Source organism: Sinohyriopsis cumingii, chromosome 13, assembly GCF_028554795.1.
Source record: "Sinohyriopsis cumingii isolate HCF-2022 chromosome 13, ASM2855479v2, whole genome shotgun sequence".
NCBI classification, from domain to species: Eukaryota; Metazoa; Mollusca; class Bivalvia; order Unionida; family Unionidae; genus Sinohyriopsis; species Sinohyriopsis cumingii.
In genome coordinates this window covers 503430-524393 of record NC_142973.1, presented here as the reverse complement: position 1 = coordinate 524393, position 20964 = coordinate 503430, and the positions used below count along the sequence as shown (strand labels likewise).

The 20964-nt window shown below is 34.3% G+C and overlaps 2 protein-coding genes and 1 pseudogene across 3 annotated transcripts in view; 1 reads left to right on the top strand and 2 right to left on the bottom strand.

Moving 5' to 3' along the window:
- LOC149784828 (MOB kinase activator 2-like) overlaps positions 1-20964 on the bottom strand; it is a 135395-nt gene that overhangs the window by 105010 nt on the left and 9421 nt on the right. The window lies entirely within an intron of this gene.
- LOC149784830 (P2X purinoceptor 7-like) lies at positions 1544-3053 on the top strand (annotated as a pseudogene). Its single transcript, XR_016413461.1, has 3 exons — positions 1544-1736; positions 1970-2097; positions 2362-3053. The product of XR_016413461.1 is annotated as a P2X purinoceptor 7-like (transcript).
- Positions 7407-12358, bottom strand: LOC149784829 (uncharacterized). The gene is made up of 3 exons (XM_089931146.1): positions 12178-12358; positions 9258-9344; positions 7407-7875 (listed from the first exon to the last, which is right to left on the bottom strand). Exons 1-3 carry the CDS (start codon positions 12306-12308, stop codon positions 7719-7721), a joined length of 375 nt encoding a protein of 124 aa, XP_089787272.1. The 5' UTR covers positions 12309-12358; the 3' UTR covers positions 7407-7718.

The window sequence follows — 20964 nt, the reverse complement described above, 5'->3', positions numbered from 1 at the left end:
ATCGGTAATACGCGAGAGAGAATCTGACATGGTGTCTGTATTCTGTGATGATACAGCCATTTTAATGGGAAGCTTGGGGTTCGCAGTAACAGTCTCTATGGGGGCGGGGTTTATCTACTCATTTCAGATCTATGCATTATGCATACTATATGAATATTCCTGAAGATATACACATGACTATGGAGAAAGGTGCGGAATATCATGCAAGTGATTCTACAGTATCTAAAAAGTGACTCCACAGGACAATGAATGTTCAAAAGTTCAGGGATATTCTACCGTGCCAAAAATTGGGTTTATCTTTTCCTTACTGTGTGAAAATTGATCCAGATAAGAAAGGCCAGTTGTTGCCTGCTCCCATGCGGCATTTGTAGAGATGGTCAATATTTTGATGTTAAGGCACATATTGAAAGCATGACCTAACACACCATTTTCTGCCTCAGCAAGTCTTCCTCTGTATTCAATCAAGAGACTGGCCAACAGCTTCTGCTACCTGACACTGCACCGGACACTACTAACCATTATTATGTGATCTACTTGTGTTAAAGGCATACAACCTAAGATTTTCGACTTTTTCTGTTCTTGCAAATAAATGATATTATGAAAAGTATAGTACAAATAATGAGTAATTACACGTCATTCAGCTTCATAAAGTGTACAACTGTCAGTTTAATCAATGAAAATGTAATGATTTTCTAGTCACGTATATACGGATTGCTAATTAATTATGCGGAAACGGAATTTACCGATATTACCCGAAGTTGCAGTGTCACGTGACGCGTGTCAAGAAATATGGAAGTCAAGGTAAACATATTTTTCTTTTGATGCAATTACTGCTTTATTCTTCATATTTCTTCGTCTGTCCTTTCCTTAGTTCTTTATAGTCACGTGCAATATATGTAGATTTTTCATTGTATATAATAAATTACAAGAAGTAGACAAAAAAGGCAATATGATGGAGTATCATGATGATAAGGGGTTCCTTTAAGGGGCAATTCTTAAAATTCCCATTCCGCATTACTTGTGTTTGTGAGATTGTGTTACGTTGCAAGATAAACTAAATAAAAATATGACAATTCGTATCATTGCAGTCAGAACCGCTATTAAAAGATCTTGCTAAAGTCGCTTCTTTGGCTCAGAATGAAGTTGATTATCTTGTAAATTTGCATCACCACCTCAGGCTCAAGTATCCGATACTCGATGTGATTTGCGTATTTGTTTTTACGCTTCATTAATAATAAATAATACTAATAATAATAGTGTCGTGGGCAAGCTCCATTCAAAATAAATATCCATTTCATGGCTTTGTCAGTTAGAAACATGTGGTACATTGTTATGTGATAGAAGTATTAGCTTCGACAAAAATGCAATTAAAAATAAAAATTAATACCCCCCACCTCCATATTACAATTGAAAAACTTGTGATTTTTCTGCCTTTTATCACATATGATTTAATTATAGGTTTCTGATAACACATGTGAATCAGGATATCAGACATCATCACTTCATAACAGTACTGACAGCCCAGACCAACATCAAGTAAGAGATGTTTGAAGAAGAGGTATTAGAGGAAGGTAGTCTACTAGAAGGGGTACAGGACGTGAGTCTAGTAGAAGTACAGGAAGGCAGTCAAGTAGGGGTAGCAGAAGAGTTACAAGGCAAAGGAAAGGAAGAGGAAAACAAGGACCATCACTTAGCAGGACAAAAGTGGCTACTACAGCTGAAGCCAGGGATCATCAGTTGAAGGTAAACATGACTTTTGTTACCCATTACAGTTATCTTTTGTATTAAGACTTGTAAATTTATGATTTATTTTTTTGTCAGTTTTTTTTAAATTGTTGAATTCATTTCTTATAGGAACACATAGCCAAAATGACAAAGGAAGGAAAAGATAAACGTTAGGCTCGAATATGCCAAAAACACCCCAACATAGTCTTTGAAGTGATAAATGGCTCATCAACGGAGCAACAATGATACCATCCAAGACCAAGAGGTGAATCACCAGGTTGGTGCATATGTAGTAACTGCTGTGAAATGCCAACTGATGATGAAAAGCAGTGCTGCAAACAAATAATGCCAAACTGCTATTCAAGGCTTCCTGTAAGTAATTTTTTGGTAAATTGTCTTTGTAGTTCTATTTTCCATAAGTCTCGTGACTGTAATCTGACTCAACTGCCCATCCAGAGTTAACATTTTTGTTATTTATAATTTACTATTAGTGAATTAAGCAGCTGATTGAAACACTTGTTTATCATTATGTTTGCTTCATTACATAACAGAAGAATCATTATTTTCCCACAGAACATTTAATGCTTTTACCTTTTTGGAATATTTTATACTGACAATTTTTTTAAATTTTTGCAGGACTTCGACCTGGTTCTTTTAGATGAAGTCATACTCCTTGTTGCACAGAGGTACAGGCAATTTTGTTCTGGCAGCAGAAGAAGATAACGATTACAAATGGGGGGAAAAGGCATGCTGCTTATAGGCAGTTTATTTTATGGACTTACGGATACCTTGGTGCTGGCAAGAGGCATGTCATTCCAAGCTGCTGTGTATGGCGTATAAGGGATAAATACCCAGATTGTTTTGGCCAGTACTGTGGCTTTACTCAAGGAAGACTTGGGTGAACTTTCCAGTGATATGATGTGTGAATAATAGAATCTATATTGGGGTTTGCACCAAGATAAGAAAATCCCAATCAAAGATTGGGATTTCATTGTCCTGGTACAAACACTGACTTAGATTATTTTTCTCACCCAATTTTTCCAATTAAAAGAACCCTGCAAGTTTGTAATATAGTTAGGAGATTCAACACATATTAGGCAAGTACTATTATTGCCTCTCACTTTATATAAAGTCATCAGGTATTGTACTCTTGTATTAAAATAAGAATAATTACCTAAATATAATATAGCTTTATATGCTGCTCTTAGAAAAAGGAAATAAAGAAAAGAGTTATAATTGTTACATGTTGGAAGTACTGCACAATAAGCATCAGGAACAATGTGCTATTATGTATAAATACAGCACATTGATACAAATATATGAATGAGGGCAATTGGGCGGACCATTTACTGGTATTATACAGAAAATTTATTTAAAAACTAGGAACAATTAAAGTTGACTAGCATTGTCTTGGGATGCAAAGGATGTAAGGCACAACAGTAGATGGTGAACATGATTGTATTCTTGCATATACACATCAAGTCAAATGATAAATAACGCTTATTCATACTGAGTTGAGAAAGGAAAACTTATTGTAGTGTTTCATGAATACAGATCGGTTTGTAAATATCAACAGAACTACAAACACTATGATACTATTCTATCAAGCATAATACTGCTCGTTAACTATGGCAGTTCAATACAAACAAAATGGCTCTGGAAACTTCCAATAAATTTTTAAGACTAATATACTAGTTCATCAAAAGCGACCTTGAATGCTATATCACATATATACATCAAATGCCATCTCATTACAACTAAATCAAACATACTTGACACCAATTAAAGCATCAAATTTTCATTTCTTTCAAATGTGTTCATTCACCACAGAAATAATATCCTTTATATGAAAACCCTAATGAATGTACACAACTTCATACACTGTAAAACTAACTATTATACATTATGAAATTTACTAAACTTATATAATTACAAATGTGCATGTACAGACATAACTTTAATTCAAGAGTATAGTCAGGTATCAAGAACTGATAAATATCATCTACGAATACTTATGGCATACATAGAAAACTCTTTCTCTCTCCACATTATAGCTATTGCTACTATATTATATAATTCTCAGAAGTCTGTTTCAAATTTATAGATGGACCTATCTGCTGAAGTCACTGTCATTGCATCCAGAAGTGACTTGTTCATCAATCTCCATCTTTACATTAATGGAGAGTTATTTTACACAGTTTATGCATTGTTCCAGGAAAGTCATAAAACTGACTTTTATATGAGAAACTAGCCTACCATTACTATAACAGATTGATTACAGACATCCAAAATACTAGCCATTACACTGATGTTTTATTATCCTGTGTTGGTTTATATGCTTTTGACTAAAGTGATTACCATTTGCTCAATGACAAACTTTAGTACATCACCTAAACAAACTATTACACAGAAACAGCTATTGTACTTAAGCCCAACCCCCACCCCCATGTGTTTCAGATTGCATTTGTTTAAATATTAGGGTAGCTAGGTACTTATATATATATATATATATATATATATATATATATATATATATATATATATACAGGGATCATCCTGGGCTTCGCCACTGTCGCAAATTGCAATTTTTTTTCCTTGTTGGCGACGAAAATATCCCATCTGGCGATTTTTTTGGCGACAGACTTTTTGGTTATTTAATTTGTACATACAATCATGGATTTGGACTGGATACATTAAAAGGGAGAACGAAAGGAAGCCACAAACTTGACTAAGCAATGCATTGAAATCAATCTGTTACACAAAGGATCCTTTGTTCGTATTGACAACCCCATCTTTACAGTGTATTGTTACATCATAATCTGCTATGCTGACATCTGGGCTGAGTACTGTATGCTGTGATACTGTCAGTCATGCTACCGAACTATACCTACAACTGACTGACTTCTGAAGACGCGAATTGAACAAATACAATTAATTGAATGGCTAATCCTTCTGTTTTTTTTTTTGGTTTTTTTTTTACATATACCAATATAATAGTTTTGCTGAACCTTCATAGAAAACTGATAACCTTTGAAGTACTGACTACTGCGTATAAATACAAAGCAAATGGAAAAAAATCTCAGTCACAATTATATCTGTCACCAGTGCAGCATTTTACTCATTGATCTTTTCCTTTTGCGATCAATCGATGTTACGGCTGCAGAGACTTAAACTCCGCAACAAGAAATAGCACAAAAAAACAGTTTTGCATAATTAATAACAATTATTTATTTCTCAAAATACAGGAGTGAAAGAATCCCTAAATTGGGCGTGAATTTATGCTTATATATACGGTCCAATATTGCCAGGTGTTGACTCCTGTAAGTTTCATTCGTGGGAATGGAGATCATATTTTGCTTGTCGAGAAAATTTATACAGCATTCAGTGATCATTCTTGGGAATTAGGAAGCAATTCACTACAAGCTTTGTGAAGCTAGCCATAAGGGGAGGGGGGCTGCTGAGAGACTACTGGTGTCACCTGTCAGCACTGTAGACTGTGAACGTGGATTCAGTTAGATGAACCTCATAAAAACTGACATCAGAAATAAACTCTGCATCTCATCTCTCGAGAATTTAATGAGAATCAGCATGTACAGGTGTGAAAAATTAGACTTTGAAACTGCATTCAACAAGTGGGCAGCCCTAAAACCGCGACGGATCTTCATGTAACACTGTGTAACATTTTGTTAATGCTTGTTGTAATTAGAGTATTAACTACCCATCTTTTGTAATTTTCACTGCCTGTTACATTAATAGACTAAATTAACACTTGAAAAAATGTACACTACTTGATCTGGGAACACTTTTTGAAAATTGGCGACCAAATATTGAGGTTGGCGATTTTTTTGGCGACAGCTTTTTAAAAGCCAGGACCATCCCTGTATATATATATATATATATATATATATATATATATATATATATATATATATATATATATATATATATATATTAGTATATGTAATGTATATGTAATTATGCACAACAAATTTACTTGAAGGCGTCAATGGTCACAAAACTGTTTGTCAGTATACCATATTTACCAAATATATAACCTGTTATGAGTAATGTGGATTATATATATAACTTATTGTGACTGAATATAACTGTTTGAATATAACTTATTGTGATTGTTTGAATGTGGTTATCTTTCTAATGTAAACCTAATGCTATTGATCACTGTTAGCGCACGCATGCAGCACAAACCAACATTGATGTGATAGGCAAAGAACATTAGAGTTTCAGTTCATTATCAGTCAAATGTCATGTACATAATGAAAGAGGAATACACGTTATTTTGATGAAGTGGCATTAGATTGAATTTCAATATTAAGTATTACTCAGGATGATGTATATTTCTGGCCAGCATTCAGTACATGTTGATACATCACATTTTTTATATTAAATTTTTTTATCATAATCTATAATTGTTGTTTATCAAGAAAATAAACATGCACATACATTCGGGTCATTTCATTATATCTGAGTAATTAAGCAAAAGCCAACTTATTCATCAGCGCAGTAATCTGTAAATGTGAACATGTAACGAATTCTACAATTTTTATTTTATTTTCTTTAAGAAATTCAACCCGTTTACAAAGTATGCCTTTTCTTAGTTTGTGCTTTTCCTGTCTGTTGTCTGTCTTTCTTTTGTCCATTGTTATGATGCACAAAATTTTCTAGCTGGAATTTTCCATGAATATGTATGTGCAATACTGGGCTGAATGTCCAGGGCTGTCCATTCTACCATCCCCATAATACCAGGATGCAGTTCGTACTGGCCCTAAGTTTCATATAAGCATTTGTAATAAATAATAATAATAGCTATCTTATAATAACAACTGCCATGTTGTTTTTGAGTAACCAATCATCAGAACTGGGATTTAGCCTGAAATTAATGACTAAATGCTGAAATCCAGCTTTCCCCACCTAAATTTCATTTTCCCACCTAAATTTCAAAGTACGCTTACAACCCGAATGATCAAATTTCAAGTCAAAGTGTTGAGATAAGATACAAAATATTTTGTATAATGTTAAGAGATCCTGAGTAACAAGGTAAGCACATTGAACACCTTGATTTGTCTTCATTCATCTTTGAGCAATAATACTGATTACAACTGATATCAAAACCAAGTGCTGAACATGACGATAAAACAACACCAATCGCTATGTTTCTTTACTTGGGTTAAAGGTGTTTTCATGCTGTTTGGAATTTTAAAGGACATGTATATCTTGGATATAGCTATAGGTTTCAGTTAACTTTGAGGTTTAGCTATATTAACTGAAATTTGACTTACCAAGAATTACAACTTCCTTTCCAAGTAATAATTGTAATATGTGTTCCTGATGGTCAATCCAATATTCGTCAATGGATGGAATTAAATATGTCCTTTCAATTTTATGAAATGTCAAAACTTAAAATAGGTAGCTTCAGAAATTTTAAAAACATGACAGTATTCTGAAAGGTACTGCCAGACATTAATTAGTATGGCAGATGCCAAAAGTAAATCACCACCATGTAGTTGCCTATTCAGCAGAGGCTGTGAACACCATTTCTTGACACAATGTCCATTTACACAAACCTTTAGATACATATAAAACCTGATTTATTTTACATACCATAAAGAGTTCTTTTTTATATTTAGTGACAGTTTTGTGTAATAAATAGGGACTTCTACCTACCTATATGTTTATTTTTATTCTGCCATTTACTAAATGTGAACCCACTGACATTAACAGCTAACATATATGTATGACCACCAGTACAGTATGCATAAACAAGTCTAACAATTCAGAAACATTAGTTTATACATTAACTGATATGATGACAATATGTATAGTAATATAATGTGAGTAACATCCTCCAGTTTGCAAACTCTGATACATTTCAGAGCACATCTAACAGTTTTGCTGGTAATGGAGTAAATGTATCTTTTTAAAAGTATAAGAAATATTGATAAATCTGATGAATCTTAGAAGTGCACTGTAATAAACTATAAAAGTACTGTCACCAACAAAGTTAAAGGTATTTTTACAGTATGAATACACCAAATATCAGGTCCTTCTATTTCTGGTTGATTACTACCATCATCCTCATCATTTGTGTCGTCTTCTTCTTTAGTATCTTCCAAACAAATGTTACTGTCTGGTCTTGAAGATAAAAATGAAATATTTATGACATTTCATAAAATGCTGTAAGAAGAGAAGGTTACATCTTATGAAGTTTTAGTATACAAATCTAATATTTGTTGGATTTCATATGAATATTCAGAGATTCTGATGAAAAACATTTCCAATGATATTATCAGGCAGTATGATAGTAGCTTCATTATCTTTTCACTATATGTTACACAGTTACATACATGATAACATTTTAATCACATAAAAATTCTTTATTGAAAAGATACTAAAATTTTCGTTACCTGAATGAAAGATTTCAACTTGGCTTATTATCTTCATCTGACATATGGTCATCTGCTTCAAAGTTACTCTCAGAAACTTCCATTGTAAGACCAGAAAAAAACATAATATTATTCATTCCCCTCTCTCATACCAAGATTTCAAATTTTGGTAGGTTGGTAGGAAATTTTTTGTGTGTGGGAAAGTGCATCAGGTATGGGAAAGTTGTTACTTTCAAAAGAAAAAGTAGGATTTAAAAAAATCAGAAAAATATAATTTTGAGTCAGTGGCTGTTTAGATCAGTTGGACAGGTAAGTGAAAACAGAAAATTCTTCAGAGGCCATCTATTTAGTAAGTACGCAAAAATCTGGCAAAGCTTGGCCCCTCCCCCCCCCATCCCTGTACACATGCATACCTTTTTACACACACCCCACCTGTGTATGTACGCTTGCCGCACTACCAAAACCCAAATTCTATAAGACGGCCTATATTTAATCCATGCAGAAATGATCAAGGATTAATAATTTTAATGTGTTTAATAAAACAGATAGTCCAATGACGCTGAATGTCTGGCTGCATGAAAGAAATAAGCTGCATAACTTTAACAAGTTTGTCTAGTCTCTGCTACAATTAAAAATGCCGACTGAACCCTGTCAAACAGGTTATATATTAGACAAATTGTTATCGAGGTTCCCCCCCCCATTTCCCATGCGTATGAACATATCAGTAGACCCCCCACCACCATGTGTATGTACTAAATGGATGGCCCCTATCTATGGCCTTAGTGTGGTTTGTGTTTATAATACAATGTATTCATTTCCTTTCTATGACAGCCATCTTCATGATTTCAATTATGCATCTTTACTATATTTAAGATATATTGTAATTACACACTGTAACTTGCAGAGAAAAGAAAGCTTTTGTAGGAGCAACTTTCTCACTTATACACAAATATATATATATATATATATATATATATATATATATATATATATATATATATATATATACACCATTGTTTTTAGTTAGATTACATATATCATGCATGTATCACAATGGTTGTTTTTTTAGTTTACTACACAAATACTCTTCTTTTATGTATGTATCACAATTATTGTTGTTAGTATACTTACTTAAATGGGTTGATAAAACTTGTAGACTTTCCCATCATAACACTTTCCTTCTCCTGAAATTCTTCAACTCCAGACAACGCTGAATCCCTAAAAACAAAATTTTGAAATTAATAATAATAATAATAATGAGGACTTTGTATAGCGCCTAATCTTTAGAAGCTCTAAGTGCTTTACAACATTAGACAACACCTATAGGATATATAAAAAAAACATATGATTACAAAAACAAACACCATGAAATTAGAAAACATAAGAAAACATGCTAAGAATATTTAAGGTAGGAAACATTTTTAGGTCTTTAAGTTTGTTCTTGCAGTCGAAATAAGTGAGTTTTGAGAGCACTCTTGAATAGGATCACTGTTTCTTTGTGTCTAAGTTCAGTGGGCAATTCATTCCACGTTGCTAGGCCCTGGTATGCAAAAGAACACTGTCCATGTGACTTTGTTTTCATAGTGGGAATAATGAGTATACGATTGTAAGAAGAGGAGTAGGTATCTTGCTGGTGTGTACACATGGGTGAGGTTGGATAGGTATGTTGGACTAGAGTCTGACAGTGAAATGTAGCACAGAGAACAAATTTTGTGTTTGATTCTGAATCGAATGGATAGCCAGTATAGGGTACAGAGCAGCAGGGAGGCGTGATCTGATCGTGGTACTCTAAGCATGATCTGAACAGCTGTGTTTTGAAGTTTCTGAAACAAAAATTGAGAAGTGAGTTACAATAGTCCAGTCTTGAAAGTAATAATGAACACACAAGTGTTTTAGTGGCATCAACTGAAAGATATTTGCGAACTGAGCTGATGCGTCTCAGCTCAAGATATGCAGCCTTGAATATTTTCATGACATGTTGGTGCAATGTGAGAGTACTGTCCAGAGTAACACCTAGGTTTCGTACTGATTGTGTGAATTTAATGTTGGTGTTTTATCATCATTCATCTGCACCCTTGTTACAAGTCATCCATGATTTCACATCAGAAATGCACCTCTCTACACCTTGGATGGTAGCATCAACTTCAGTTGGGTGGCTAGATTTGTATATTTGGGTGTCATCAGCGTACAATTGGTGAGACACTGGATGATGATCTATGACACTTGAGAGCAACTGAGTGTACAGAATGAAGAGAACAGGTCCAAGAACAGACCCCTGTGAAACACCACAACATAGATCAAATGGGCTGGAGTGTATTCCGTTGCAGATGCAGTTTGTGTCCTGTTGACCAAGTAGGACTTGAACCACAGTAAGGCTGTATCATGAATGCCAAATACATGCTGGAGACGGTGAAGTAATATATCATGGTCTGTTGTGTCAAATGCTGCAGACAAATCAAGGAGGGTGAGGACTGTAATCTTTCCGCTGTCCAACGCAGACAGAATGTCATTAACTACTTTTAGAAAAGTAGTTTCAGTACTGTGGCACGGGTGATATGCAGATTGTATGTTGCTAAAAAGACTGGTTGAATTCAGATGAGACAAGCTGGGATAGAACAACCTTTTCTAAGATTTTTGATATGAATGGGAGATTAGAAACTGGGCAGTAGTTCTTTAAATCACTATGGTCTAGTGTTGGTTTCTTCAGCAGAGGCTTTACAATGGCAGTTTTGAAAAATGATGGCAATTCCCCAGATGAGAGAGAGGTATTAATAACATCAGTTAGTGAAGGCAATACTGGATCTAAGCACTTAAGTAGCAGTGATGTTGGAATTGGATCAAGTTCACATGACTTTGGTGCACACTTCATCAGGATTGTATGTACGAATTCCATAGAGACAGGTTCAAATGCTGCTAATGGTTGCCGCTCAAATTCTGTATCCCAACTGTATGGTTACGACAAGTCAATTGAAATTGTGGTGTCAAGCTTATCTCTAATGGTTTGTACTTTGTCACGGAAGAAATTTGCAAACATGTCCGGAAGGTCGACTGGAGAGAAGGTAGTTGGAAGTGGTGTAGATTTGTTCCTTGACATTAGCTTGTTAGTAATCTCGAAGAGCTCTTTGCAGCTGGAACTTTCCATGATCTTAGAAGTGTAGTGGGCTGATTTCGCTCCATGGACTATATTTGTGACATTCTTCTTAGCGGCTTCATAGATTTGCTTATGAATAGTGAGTCTGGTGGAAAGCCAAAGCCTCTCAGCTTTACGGCGGTCTCTTTTAGCAGTGCGAAGCTGGTCCCTAACACTGCTATACCATGGAGAACACTTTTGAGCTGATACTCTGCACTTGGTAGCTGGGGCATGTTTGTCGAGCAATGAATGCAGGCAGTTATAGAGTTGTTCTGCTGTAGGAGGTAAGCAAGTTGTTAGGTTTGCATGGATGTTGTGCATTAGTTTGGTTCTATTTATCATACGGAGGTTTGTCTTAGTAGCAGTTCATTCGACATGAACAAAGCATTATCATTTATCATGGTTATTATGATGGGAATGAATGAGATATAATGCTTCAACAAATAATAATAATAATAATCATATTTGATTTACAGATTGTGACTCATTTAGTTAAGGACTATTCTCCACTGAGGCCCTATAACTAAAATACCCACTGCATGATGAGGAGCATTTAGTTATAAAGCAAATATCATTTGCAAAAAATGACACAAGGAACCTTTCTATCTTCTGCTTTAGTTACTTATGCACTCTTTTTTCCCCAAATGATTCATATTCTTTGTTATTTATGTTTACAAATGCCAGCAAATAATTTACAACAAAAATATTATTCTAAGTCATAGTCTAAATATATGCAAGTCAAAAGAAAATAATGTACCATATTTTTTTAAAATGTATAATCTTTACCAACTGCAAACTATTTCACAAATATAGAATGATAAATTTCCATGCAGTAAATAAATTCCTTAGATATGCATTTTCCAAAACATTTTTAAACAAGTAAATATACATAAAACTTTAATAAAATGTAGTAATACTTACACAGCTGCCATATCTAATTCTGATGTGGTTATATCATACACAGCAGGAATCGGTATCCGATGAACTATTGGCCCAGGTGTAGAAATTGTGACCATGTCTTCTGTGACATTCCTCTGTTTCTGACGAATCATGCCATTTTCCTTGCACTGTCATTCAGTTCATAACTAATGTACCCAGGAAAAATAAATGTTTCATCAGACACAATAATGCTATATACTTTACACAAATTTGCATGCATAAAATGTTCTCAACTGTATTGCATTACTTTCCTTTACAATCATTACCATTTACATTATATATTTTTTAAAAAAAATAAACTAGTGATTGCTTGCCTCTAAATAACGTTTTATGGTTGCTGCGAAAATGAAGATGATCCTTAATTCCCCTTTGGTAGCCTCAAAAACAGCAGCAGTACATGTTATGGTTTACACGTGTGTCAAGCGATATGCTCTGTACAGGCTATAATGATGCAGGGCTGAAACATTTGATTGCAAGATAAATAGAATAATGTCACTTTATATAAAACATGTTAATTTAAAAGCTATGATAAAGAATTAACTATAATAAATAAAATGGAGGTATTACAAATTGGCTGTTCATTGCAAAATTGTGACTCACCTAGTCAGCAAGAATTTGGCAACCTCTTGATTAGTTTTCAGGCTTAAAGTGGACTTCATTTCATTCTATCGTTCATGCTGGTCACCAATACATATGCGCGTTGCCATAATTTTCCCAGCGAGCATTTTTCTGTTCTTTTCCCTTTCAGAATCCGTAAGTTTTCGCTTTCTGCCGACTTTCGATCTAGTTGCTTCCTCCATTATTTCTGTTAACACGCGTTTGCACATGGCTGCAATTTTTAATCCTCGGGAGAGGTCAACTAAGAGGTTACATGAATATAGGCGTGGCAAACAGCGAATTTTTGTCTGCCAGACAATAATGAAGAATCGAGTTTTTTATCACAAAATTTCCGATACTAGCCTGATTTTGGCCTCTGTACGGACACGAATCATAATTATTCGTCTAAATAAGTAATTATGAACTGAAAAAAGAACTATATAATTTTATTCGTTTTTACTTAGGTTGTATGCCTTTAACATTTAGGTTACTTTTTTGTGGCACATCTCAGTAGATTACAAATAGTTTTAATGTATGAACTCAACTAAAGCCTAGAAAAGAAGCTACTGTTAAACATTTGGAGTCAACATCAGTTATCACTGCAGATTTGGAATCAAATTATCGGTCAAATACTTATCCTTTCATGCCAGTTACCGTAACATGTGACAATACAGAAAACCCCTTCCACTCAGAATGCTACAGACACATACCTGTATGCTTCCACAGAAATTCCATTTTGGCTCTCAACAATTTATCCACAGAAGTACTCCTAGGTCATATAATCAAGTGCAAAGAACACAAAGAACACAAAGAGAGAGAGAGAGAGAGAGAGAGAGAGAGAGTCACTACCTTTTGCAATAATTTTGCTTCTCAAGGAAGGACTATAATTCTCTCTGTGTTTAACTCTCACTTTTGAGGAATAAGGCCCCTCATTGTAACACCATCAATGGAAACCTGGAGTATACTGCCTTATAATGAAGTATATTATACACAATTTTACTACTGCATAATAAAAAGGGACTCATGATCATTTACGTCTTATAAAATGAACAATGTTATATTAATGGGCCCGATAGTAAAGGAATGCTGTGATTTCATACTGGTAGTATACTTCACTTTAATAGTTCATCATAATGTTTTATTGTGCTCAGGTCACAAATGTGACAAATGAGTGCAAAGTGAATAAAATGTAGATAAAGATGTGTAAATGATGTAGTTGCCATTAAAGTGTAGTAAATAAATGTTCTAGACAATAAAGTTAAATGGTTGTTATAGCACTGTTCAACTACTAATAAAAGCTTCAAACATATCAAATTTATCAGTTTGCATATCACTTGGCATATTCCTGGATTAAAGTTTAACTCTTCCACAATACAAGATACAAGCTTATAAAATGTGATACTTGTATATCCATGAATTAGCCAGCTTAAAGCAGGTAAATGCATGTCAGTCATGAATGGAATTCCCTGCTCTAATGATCCCTTAACTCCACCTAACCACTGCCAGCAGTCAGTCTGTTGATGTTGATTTGAAATTCTAAAAAGTCATCAGCCATTCCTATCTAAGACTGCTATGTAATTACACCTATTATGCTATCTGAAAATAATTGTAAATTCAACACATAACAACTTAACTGTTTTTCACCAAAACTTTGAGCAATTTTTAGAATTAAGTAAATAGTCTCACTATTAGTCTTAACACATTAACCCCAGGAGGTTTTTCTCGTTTTCATCTGAAATTCGAGTAGAAAAAAACATTCTGAAACCTATTTCTGAATAGATCTGAAAACACCAGCTTCCAGGTGATGCTGTAATAACATACTGCCTAGTTGCATTAGAAATATGGTTTTGCATTGGCTATTTGGCTCGTGCAGGAGCAGAAAGGTAAAAGTTGGATTTTTAAAAAAAAATTTTTGCTTAACGGACCCATTATTTTCATATCAAGACCACTCTTTATTCCAAATGCCCATCTTATCTTACTTTTTGCAAAGGTTGATCTGTCTGTTTGTAATTCATACTGGTTTGCCTTAGATCTGAGGCCAAAAAGTCTAAAATCCGGACACAAAATCAGATTCCGACCATGGGGAAATTTGGGTAGAAAAAAATCGGGTCCAAATAATGAGGTTTTTCCCTCTGTATTTTATAGTGCAACTAGAAATTCCAGATTATTTGGTATCATTGTAGAGCTACATCTGTCTACCCTTTTATAATACCACCCACTTTAGTGTATCATACATGACCATGACGCTACAGAGCTCGGCAGTAGGCTACTACCTCCTGCCACTTTAACTCATCACCAGGGGTTAATGTGTTAACATTTCCAACAAATAATGTCCTCCAACAGAAATTGCTTTGCTAATGTGATTAACTTAGCTATGGCAATCTGAAATGAAAGTAGAAATAGATTAGAGTCCAAAGCCAGAAAAAAAGCATAATCACCCTAAAAGCATATATAGGTTATCAGTCTAGGGGTCACGCAAGCCCCCAGCTGAAGTCTAATGTTTCAGTTAGGGGCTCATCCCAAAAACTGATTTTTAACATAGGTCCCAAGTCCCACCTTCTACACTTTTATCTACCATTTTGTGAAGCCTAATGTTAGACACTAAAATTCAAAGACTGTCATGCCATTTATTATTCTTCTAGTATTACAGAGTGCTACCATTAGCTTGCAATTCTATATTTGGAATCACTTGATCCTTAATTTCTCAAATCCAGAAGTCACATTAAAATTTTTAAAAGGCAACGCTAATTGTTGATCTGTATCAAGAGTGTACAACATGGGATTTTCCAAAGGAAAATAAATATAAAATTGTCATTATAAATTATTTACAGTTCTTCACACTAGATTTTGTTTTGGTAACAATGCAAATAAATCAAAGATTGAAAATGCATGTTTTGTTCAATTACATTCATCCAAGTTACTTTCTTCTGGCTATTTTCTGTCCAGATTGAATAAATGCTGTGATTATCAAGCCTAACATGTCAAACTAGGTTTGGTCATTCAGGAGCTGTTCTGTTGTATTTTATTTAAATGCAAATAATCCTTGCATTAGAAAATAGAGTCCCTTGAAGGGACTGGTGCTCTTCTGGGCAAATATAGTTTCCTGGAATACAAGATAAGACCATTTCTTCCTTTCAGCTGTAAAGTGTTGAAAGCATCTTTGTTAATCTTCATCAGTGTTATGATTTTCAAAATAGCTGCTACGATGCACATACTGGCAACCACCATGCCACCACTTTCATTTAGGTCAAAGTATACATCATTACAAGTCTTTTGGTGAAACCACAGTCATATTAATCATCCATTCTGAGGTAGTAGTGACAAGATTTTTAAGATAATTGTCATAGGAGCCATAATGTCTATATGACTGGCACAATTATCATTTGGGACCAAACAGGTATCATAAAAAGTCTATTAATGAAAACTCTTGTTGATAAAGCCATCCAGTTTGGTGGCTTTGAGATAATATTTTAAAGTTACAACTTTCCATTCAGAAGGAATAGCAATAACAATAATTTGAAGATGGCTGCTTAGTGGCCTTGCTAGACATCAGACTGGCACCATTTTCATTCAAGACAATTAGATTTCATAAATCTTTTAGTGAAAACCTCATATGGATTCAACTATCCATTCTGAAGTATTAATAACAAGATTTTCATGAGCCTGCATGGTGGTGGCCATACTGGATGTCAGATCAGCATCACTTAAGATCAAGTGGACTTCACAAGAAGTCTTCTAATGAAAACTCCTCGTCAATATGACTTTCTGTTCAGGTATTTGTTTTAAGAAGATTCGTAAGACGGCTGCCATGGTGATGATACTGATCTCAGATCTGTACCATTATTATTCAGGACAAACTAGACAGCATAAGAAGTCTTTCTGTGAAAAATCCATGTAATATGACCATCCATTCAGGAGTGATTGTAATAACAAGATTTTAAAGATGGCTGCCATTCTGGCCATATAGAATGTCAGAACAGCACTATTTTCATTCAGACCAACAAAACATCATAATAAAACTTTTTCATGAAAATCCTATGGTTGATATGAAAATCCATGTAGATACAATAAAGATATGATTTTCAAGTTCGCTGCTGTGACAGCCATATCAGACCTGCCAACCCTGATGAGTTCATCACCTTAAGGCAGTTGATTATTTTCCGTTAAGTTTGACCAATTTCAGTAAGGAACGAAATATTATAAATTGTTATTGTAAATCTGGAAAACGTAATTAAGAGTTCAGTATTCAAAACATACAGCGACGATAAACATTATGTTCAACTGAAAAGTTTGTAAAATGCACATAGATTTTATTTACCAGTAGTACAGTTGCAAAAACTTTAGTTCCAAACCCTATGCAGCTCAACAGCTTGTTGCCGTCTCTCAACTTGACATAATTCTTGGAAATTCTTTTTTTCATTTCACACGACGGCAATCATATCTCCTGCCAAGAGTCATACTCAAATTGGCACATGATGTCCAGTAAGTGTAAAAATTGTGTCCCTTCTGGCTTTTATTCACAAGAATCTGAATATTTTCATTCTTCTGTGTTGATTATTATCACTTTCAAGAGGCTTAACTTCCCTTCTGTCTTACATCCAATTCTATATGTTTCAACTGAGATCATCCTTCCTAGTCATCTCTAGTCTTAATCAATCCACAACGAAGCCAAGATCTACTCTTCTGTGAAATTTTTCACAAATTATATCATACGACAGTAACATTCAACAGTTGATTTTATTGCTCAATTTAGGAAGATTATCCAATGAAATAAGCATTTAAAAAAAAACAAAAATAAAACAACAACACAGCTATTATAAGGGTTGACTGTATTAGGCCATTCATAGTGCATCAAATAATAAAATAATGTGCTGTATTTTACATTATCAATTTACTCAATGGTCCATACAAAGTAGGTTTCACTCATAAGCAACCATAAATTTCTGATTACATCCCCCCATCCACCATTATCATCTCAAATTCAAAACAATTTCAGAAATTATCTATTCATAGCAGGAAAAAAAACTGACTTTGCTCAAAAGAAAAAATTATTCATATCTGTTTATAAAATATCACATTCCAAATGAAAATTTGGTAATTCTACAAATAATACTATAAGACAGCTGTACTAAATGTAGTGGCCTAAAGGCTTTTTTAAGCCTCACACCCACTCCACACTGCCTTGCTACAAAATAAATTTGCTAACTGCTTAGAATTCACAATAACCCAGTTAAAAACCTGCCACAAAATTTAGGGGGTCAAAATAAGTCTTCATTATGTTCAAAACCAAATATAATTCCTATCTCTTGGTTCTTACAAAAATCGATATTTATTATCACTTTTCAAAGACAAGACAACTAAATTCTTTCATGTTTGATTAAAGGCCAGAAAATTGGATCTGTACATTAAGAAACATCCATAATATTGATAAACTTGTTAAGAAAGATAACCCCATAATCAGCAGTGAGTAATTTTGTCAAGATCACAAGCATCCCATCTACCAGCTTTAACACTACAGACAGACAAGCATGTAAAGGGACTTTTCAATTACTGGCCATACTCCATGACTTTTCCACTACATTCCATGATAAAAAATTTCCAATACTGTCCATGACAATGGGAACCCTGCTATCTATACATTGCAACATCCTATTGAAGTGATGTAAGGCTATCTTTGTTCTGCACTAAAAGAATAAACTTTATTCAATGGAAAGCCATAGCGCAGTTTGGCCCTTTCAGAGCAAGCCCTTTCATAAAGAAAGAAGCAACTGGAGCACGTGGCAGTAACAAAAGATATTGCTCAATAAAAGAAAGGGCAGTGAACATTCCAGTTTGTTGATATTGATCAGTCTTGTGTTGTGCCAATGCAAAGATCATACCATCAAAATCAATCAGGCTGTGCCTATAGAAATAGTATCATGCCAGCAACATTGTCTTAAACTACTTTCACTGCACTCCAGCTAAACCTAATATTTGAAAGAATACGCATCAGCATTCATAGAAAAGCTTTCACCTTTCTTTCATGATGTCAGGACTAATTCCTAAATTGTATGCCAATGTACTATACATATCTGCTAATACTACAGGTACATGCAGTACTCCCAAAACAGTAAACATATGTCCTGGGCCTGCCTCAGTCATATCCAGGCCTCTCTTTAACACTGCAACATTTACAAAAATTTCAAAATGTGTACACTGTATACAGTAATCAAAACAATGTTGCTTATCAAACCAAGTCAAAACTCGACCTTTCCCAGAATCTACACAGTAAATATCTTATTAAGAAAAGTGAAGATATATAATTTTAATTGGAACAGGTAGTTCCAGGAGTCCATCACTGACAGCAACATGTATAGATTGTTAACACATTTACTGATCTTTAAACATATACAAGTAGTAAACAAAACTAAGCTGTTTACATCGGTAAACACAGCACCTTGCTTCTCTTCCATGACAATATTACACAAGGCACCTATTGAATTCTCTGGACAGTAATTTACGTAAGCAAAATTCCCTCCAAGAAACTAATGCTCTAGTGCAGGAAAATAATTTCCAGGAATCTAAGACAATGCTATGTGTTTAAACCATCTATGATATTCTTGAATGATAACAAGATTTTCAAATTGGCTGCTAAGGTGGACATCTTGTATATAAGATCAGTACCATTCTCATCTAGGACAAACTAGACAACGTTCATTTTCATTAGAGTTACTGAAGTGTTCATAACAGGAATCATTTATTTAAATAATCATTGGAATTACTAAAAATACTAATTCACTACTTGGATTTATACACACTATTAAACTGGATTATTGAGGACTCATTTATAGATTTTCTGAATGTGGATTTTCTGGATTGTGGCACATCACAGCATTCATGACTACTGGAACTCATTCAGTACATTCCATACTGTTGGATTTTTTTAAGGACATTTAGGATTATTTGTGATTTTATTAATACTTTGTTTCTCAAATTTACACTCTGTAACTCTGACAAATAAACAGCCTGTTGATTTTACTTAAATTGCTGGTTTAACTTTCTTTTGATTACTTATTTTAAGATTTAGAGTCATAATAACTCAGATAAAATTACCCAACTGTATAAGATCATGCATATCACAAAACCACTTTAATAAGACTGGCTGACTACAATATCTTGTAAATCAGCAGGTGCTGCCATCACTACTCATGTTTTAGTTTCTTTGATTCAGCACAAAATTTATCATGTCTAGTGTTTCTGCTTATCTGCCCAATATAAGATACAACATTCTAATCCTATAATGCAATGCCCATCTTCCTTAGCAAACAGTAATAGAGCTCAACAGATCCCTAAGCCTCTCAAACAGCCTCTAGCACATGATGAAAAAGCATGCTCTCATTTTACAGTCTTGAGTGGAAAGGTTCTCAGAATCTTACATGAGTGAGTGGTATACTGCAAGTAATTTTCTAGAACCTTAACATAAATTAGCCTGTGAAGAGTTGTGGATTTAAAAACAATAAGTTATACCTATGCTCAGTTTCTATATCTGCTTTCTCAGGAGTAATTAATCATACCCAACCAGAAAAACATTTTGAACCACAAAATAAGTGCAGTTTAAAGCATCTGAGGTACTCCTGTAAATGTTGGTTCCCTGACCAGTTCAACTGAACCTCATATGAAACATGGAAATGAATCAAACATGGAAAAGCTAGTACATGTATCACGATTTTACCACAACTGTATTTTGCATAAATTGTGCTTGTATTCCATATGTCCATATTTTAAGTGTAATCTCCATAAGACTTCTTTGTAAAGGTTGACAGGTCTGACTTAAATAGTTTGATATAAATTTAACTGTCCTACAGGCTCTAATATTTCAAAGCCTACTGCTAAGACAATTAAAAAAGCCTACTTCAAAGACTGAATAAAAAACGCTTTCTGACCCCATCAGCATTATTTATAGGAAACAAAATGGACAGTGAGCCATCATAATACACTGCATACCTCACAATCAAGGTCTCTAAATCTAACAACTGGATATGTGATGCAGGATCTCGTCAGAACAACATAAGTTGTCTATCCTGATATTTATGTTGTTTAGGTCAACATCAGTCAGAAATGCGTTTGAAGCCGGGAATGCCAAAATGGGTTAAAGGGATGACAAGTATCTATTAACAAAACAAAGCTCTTTAA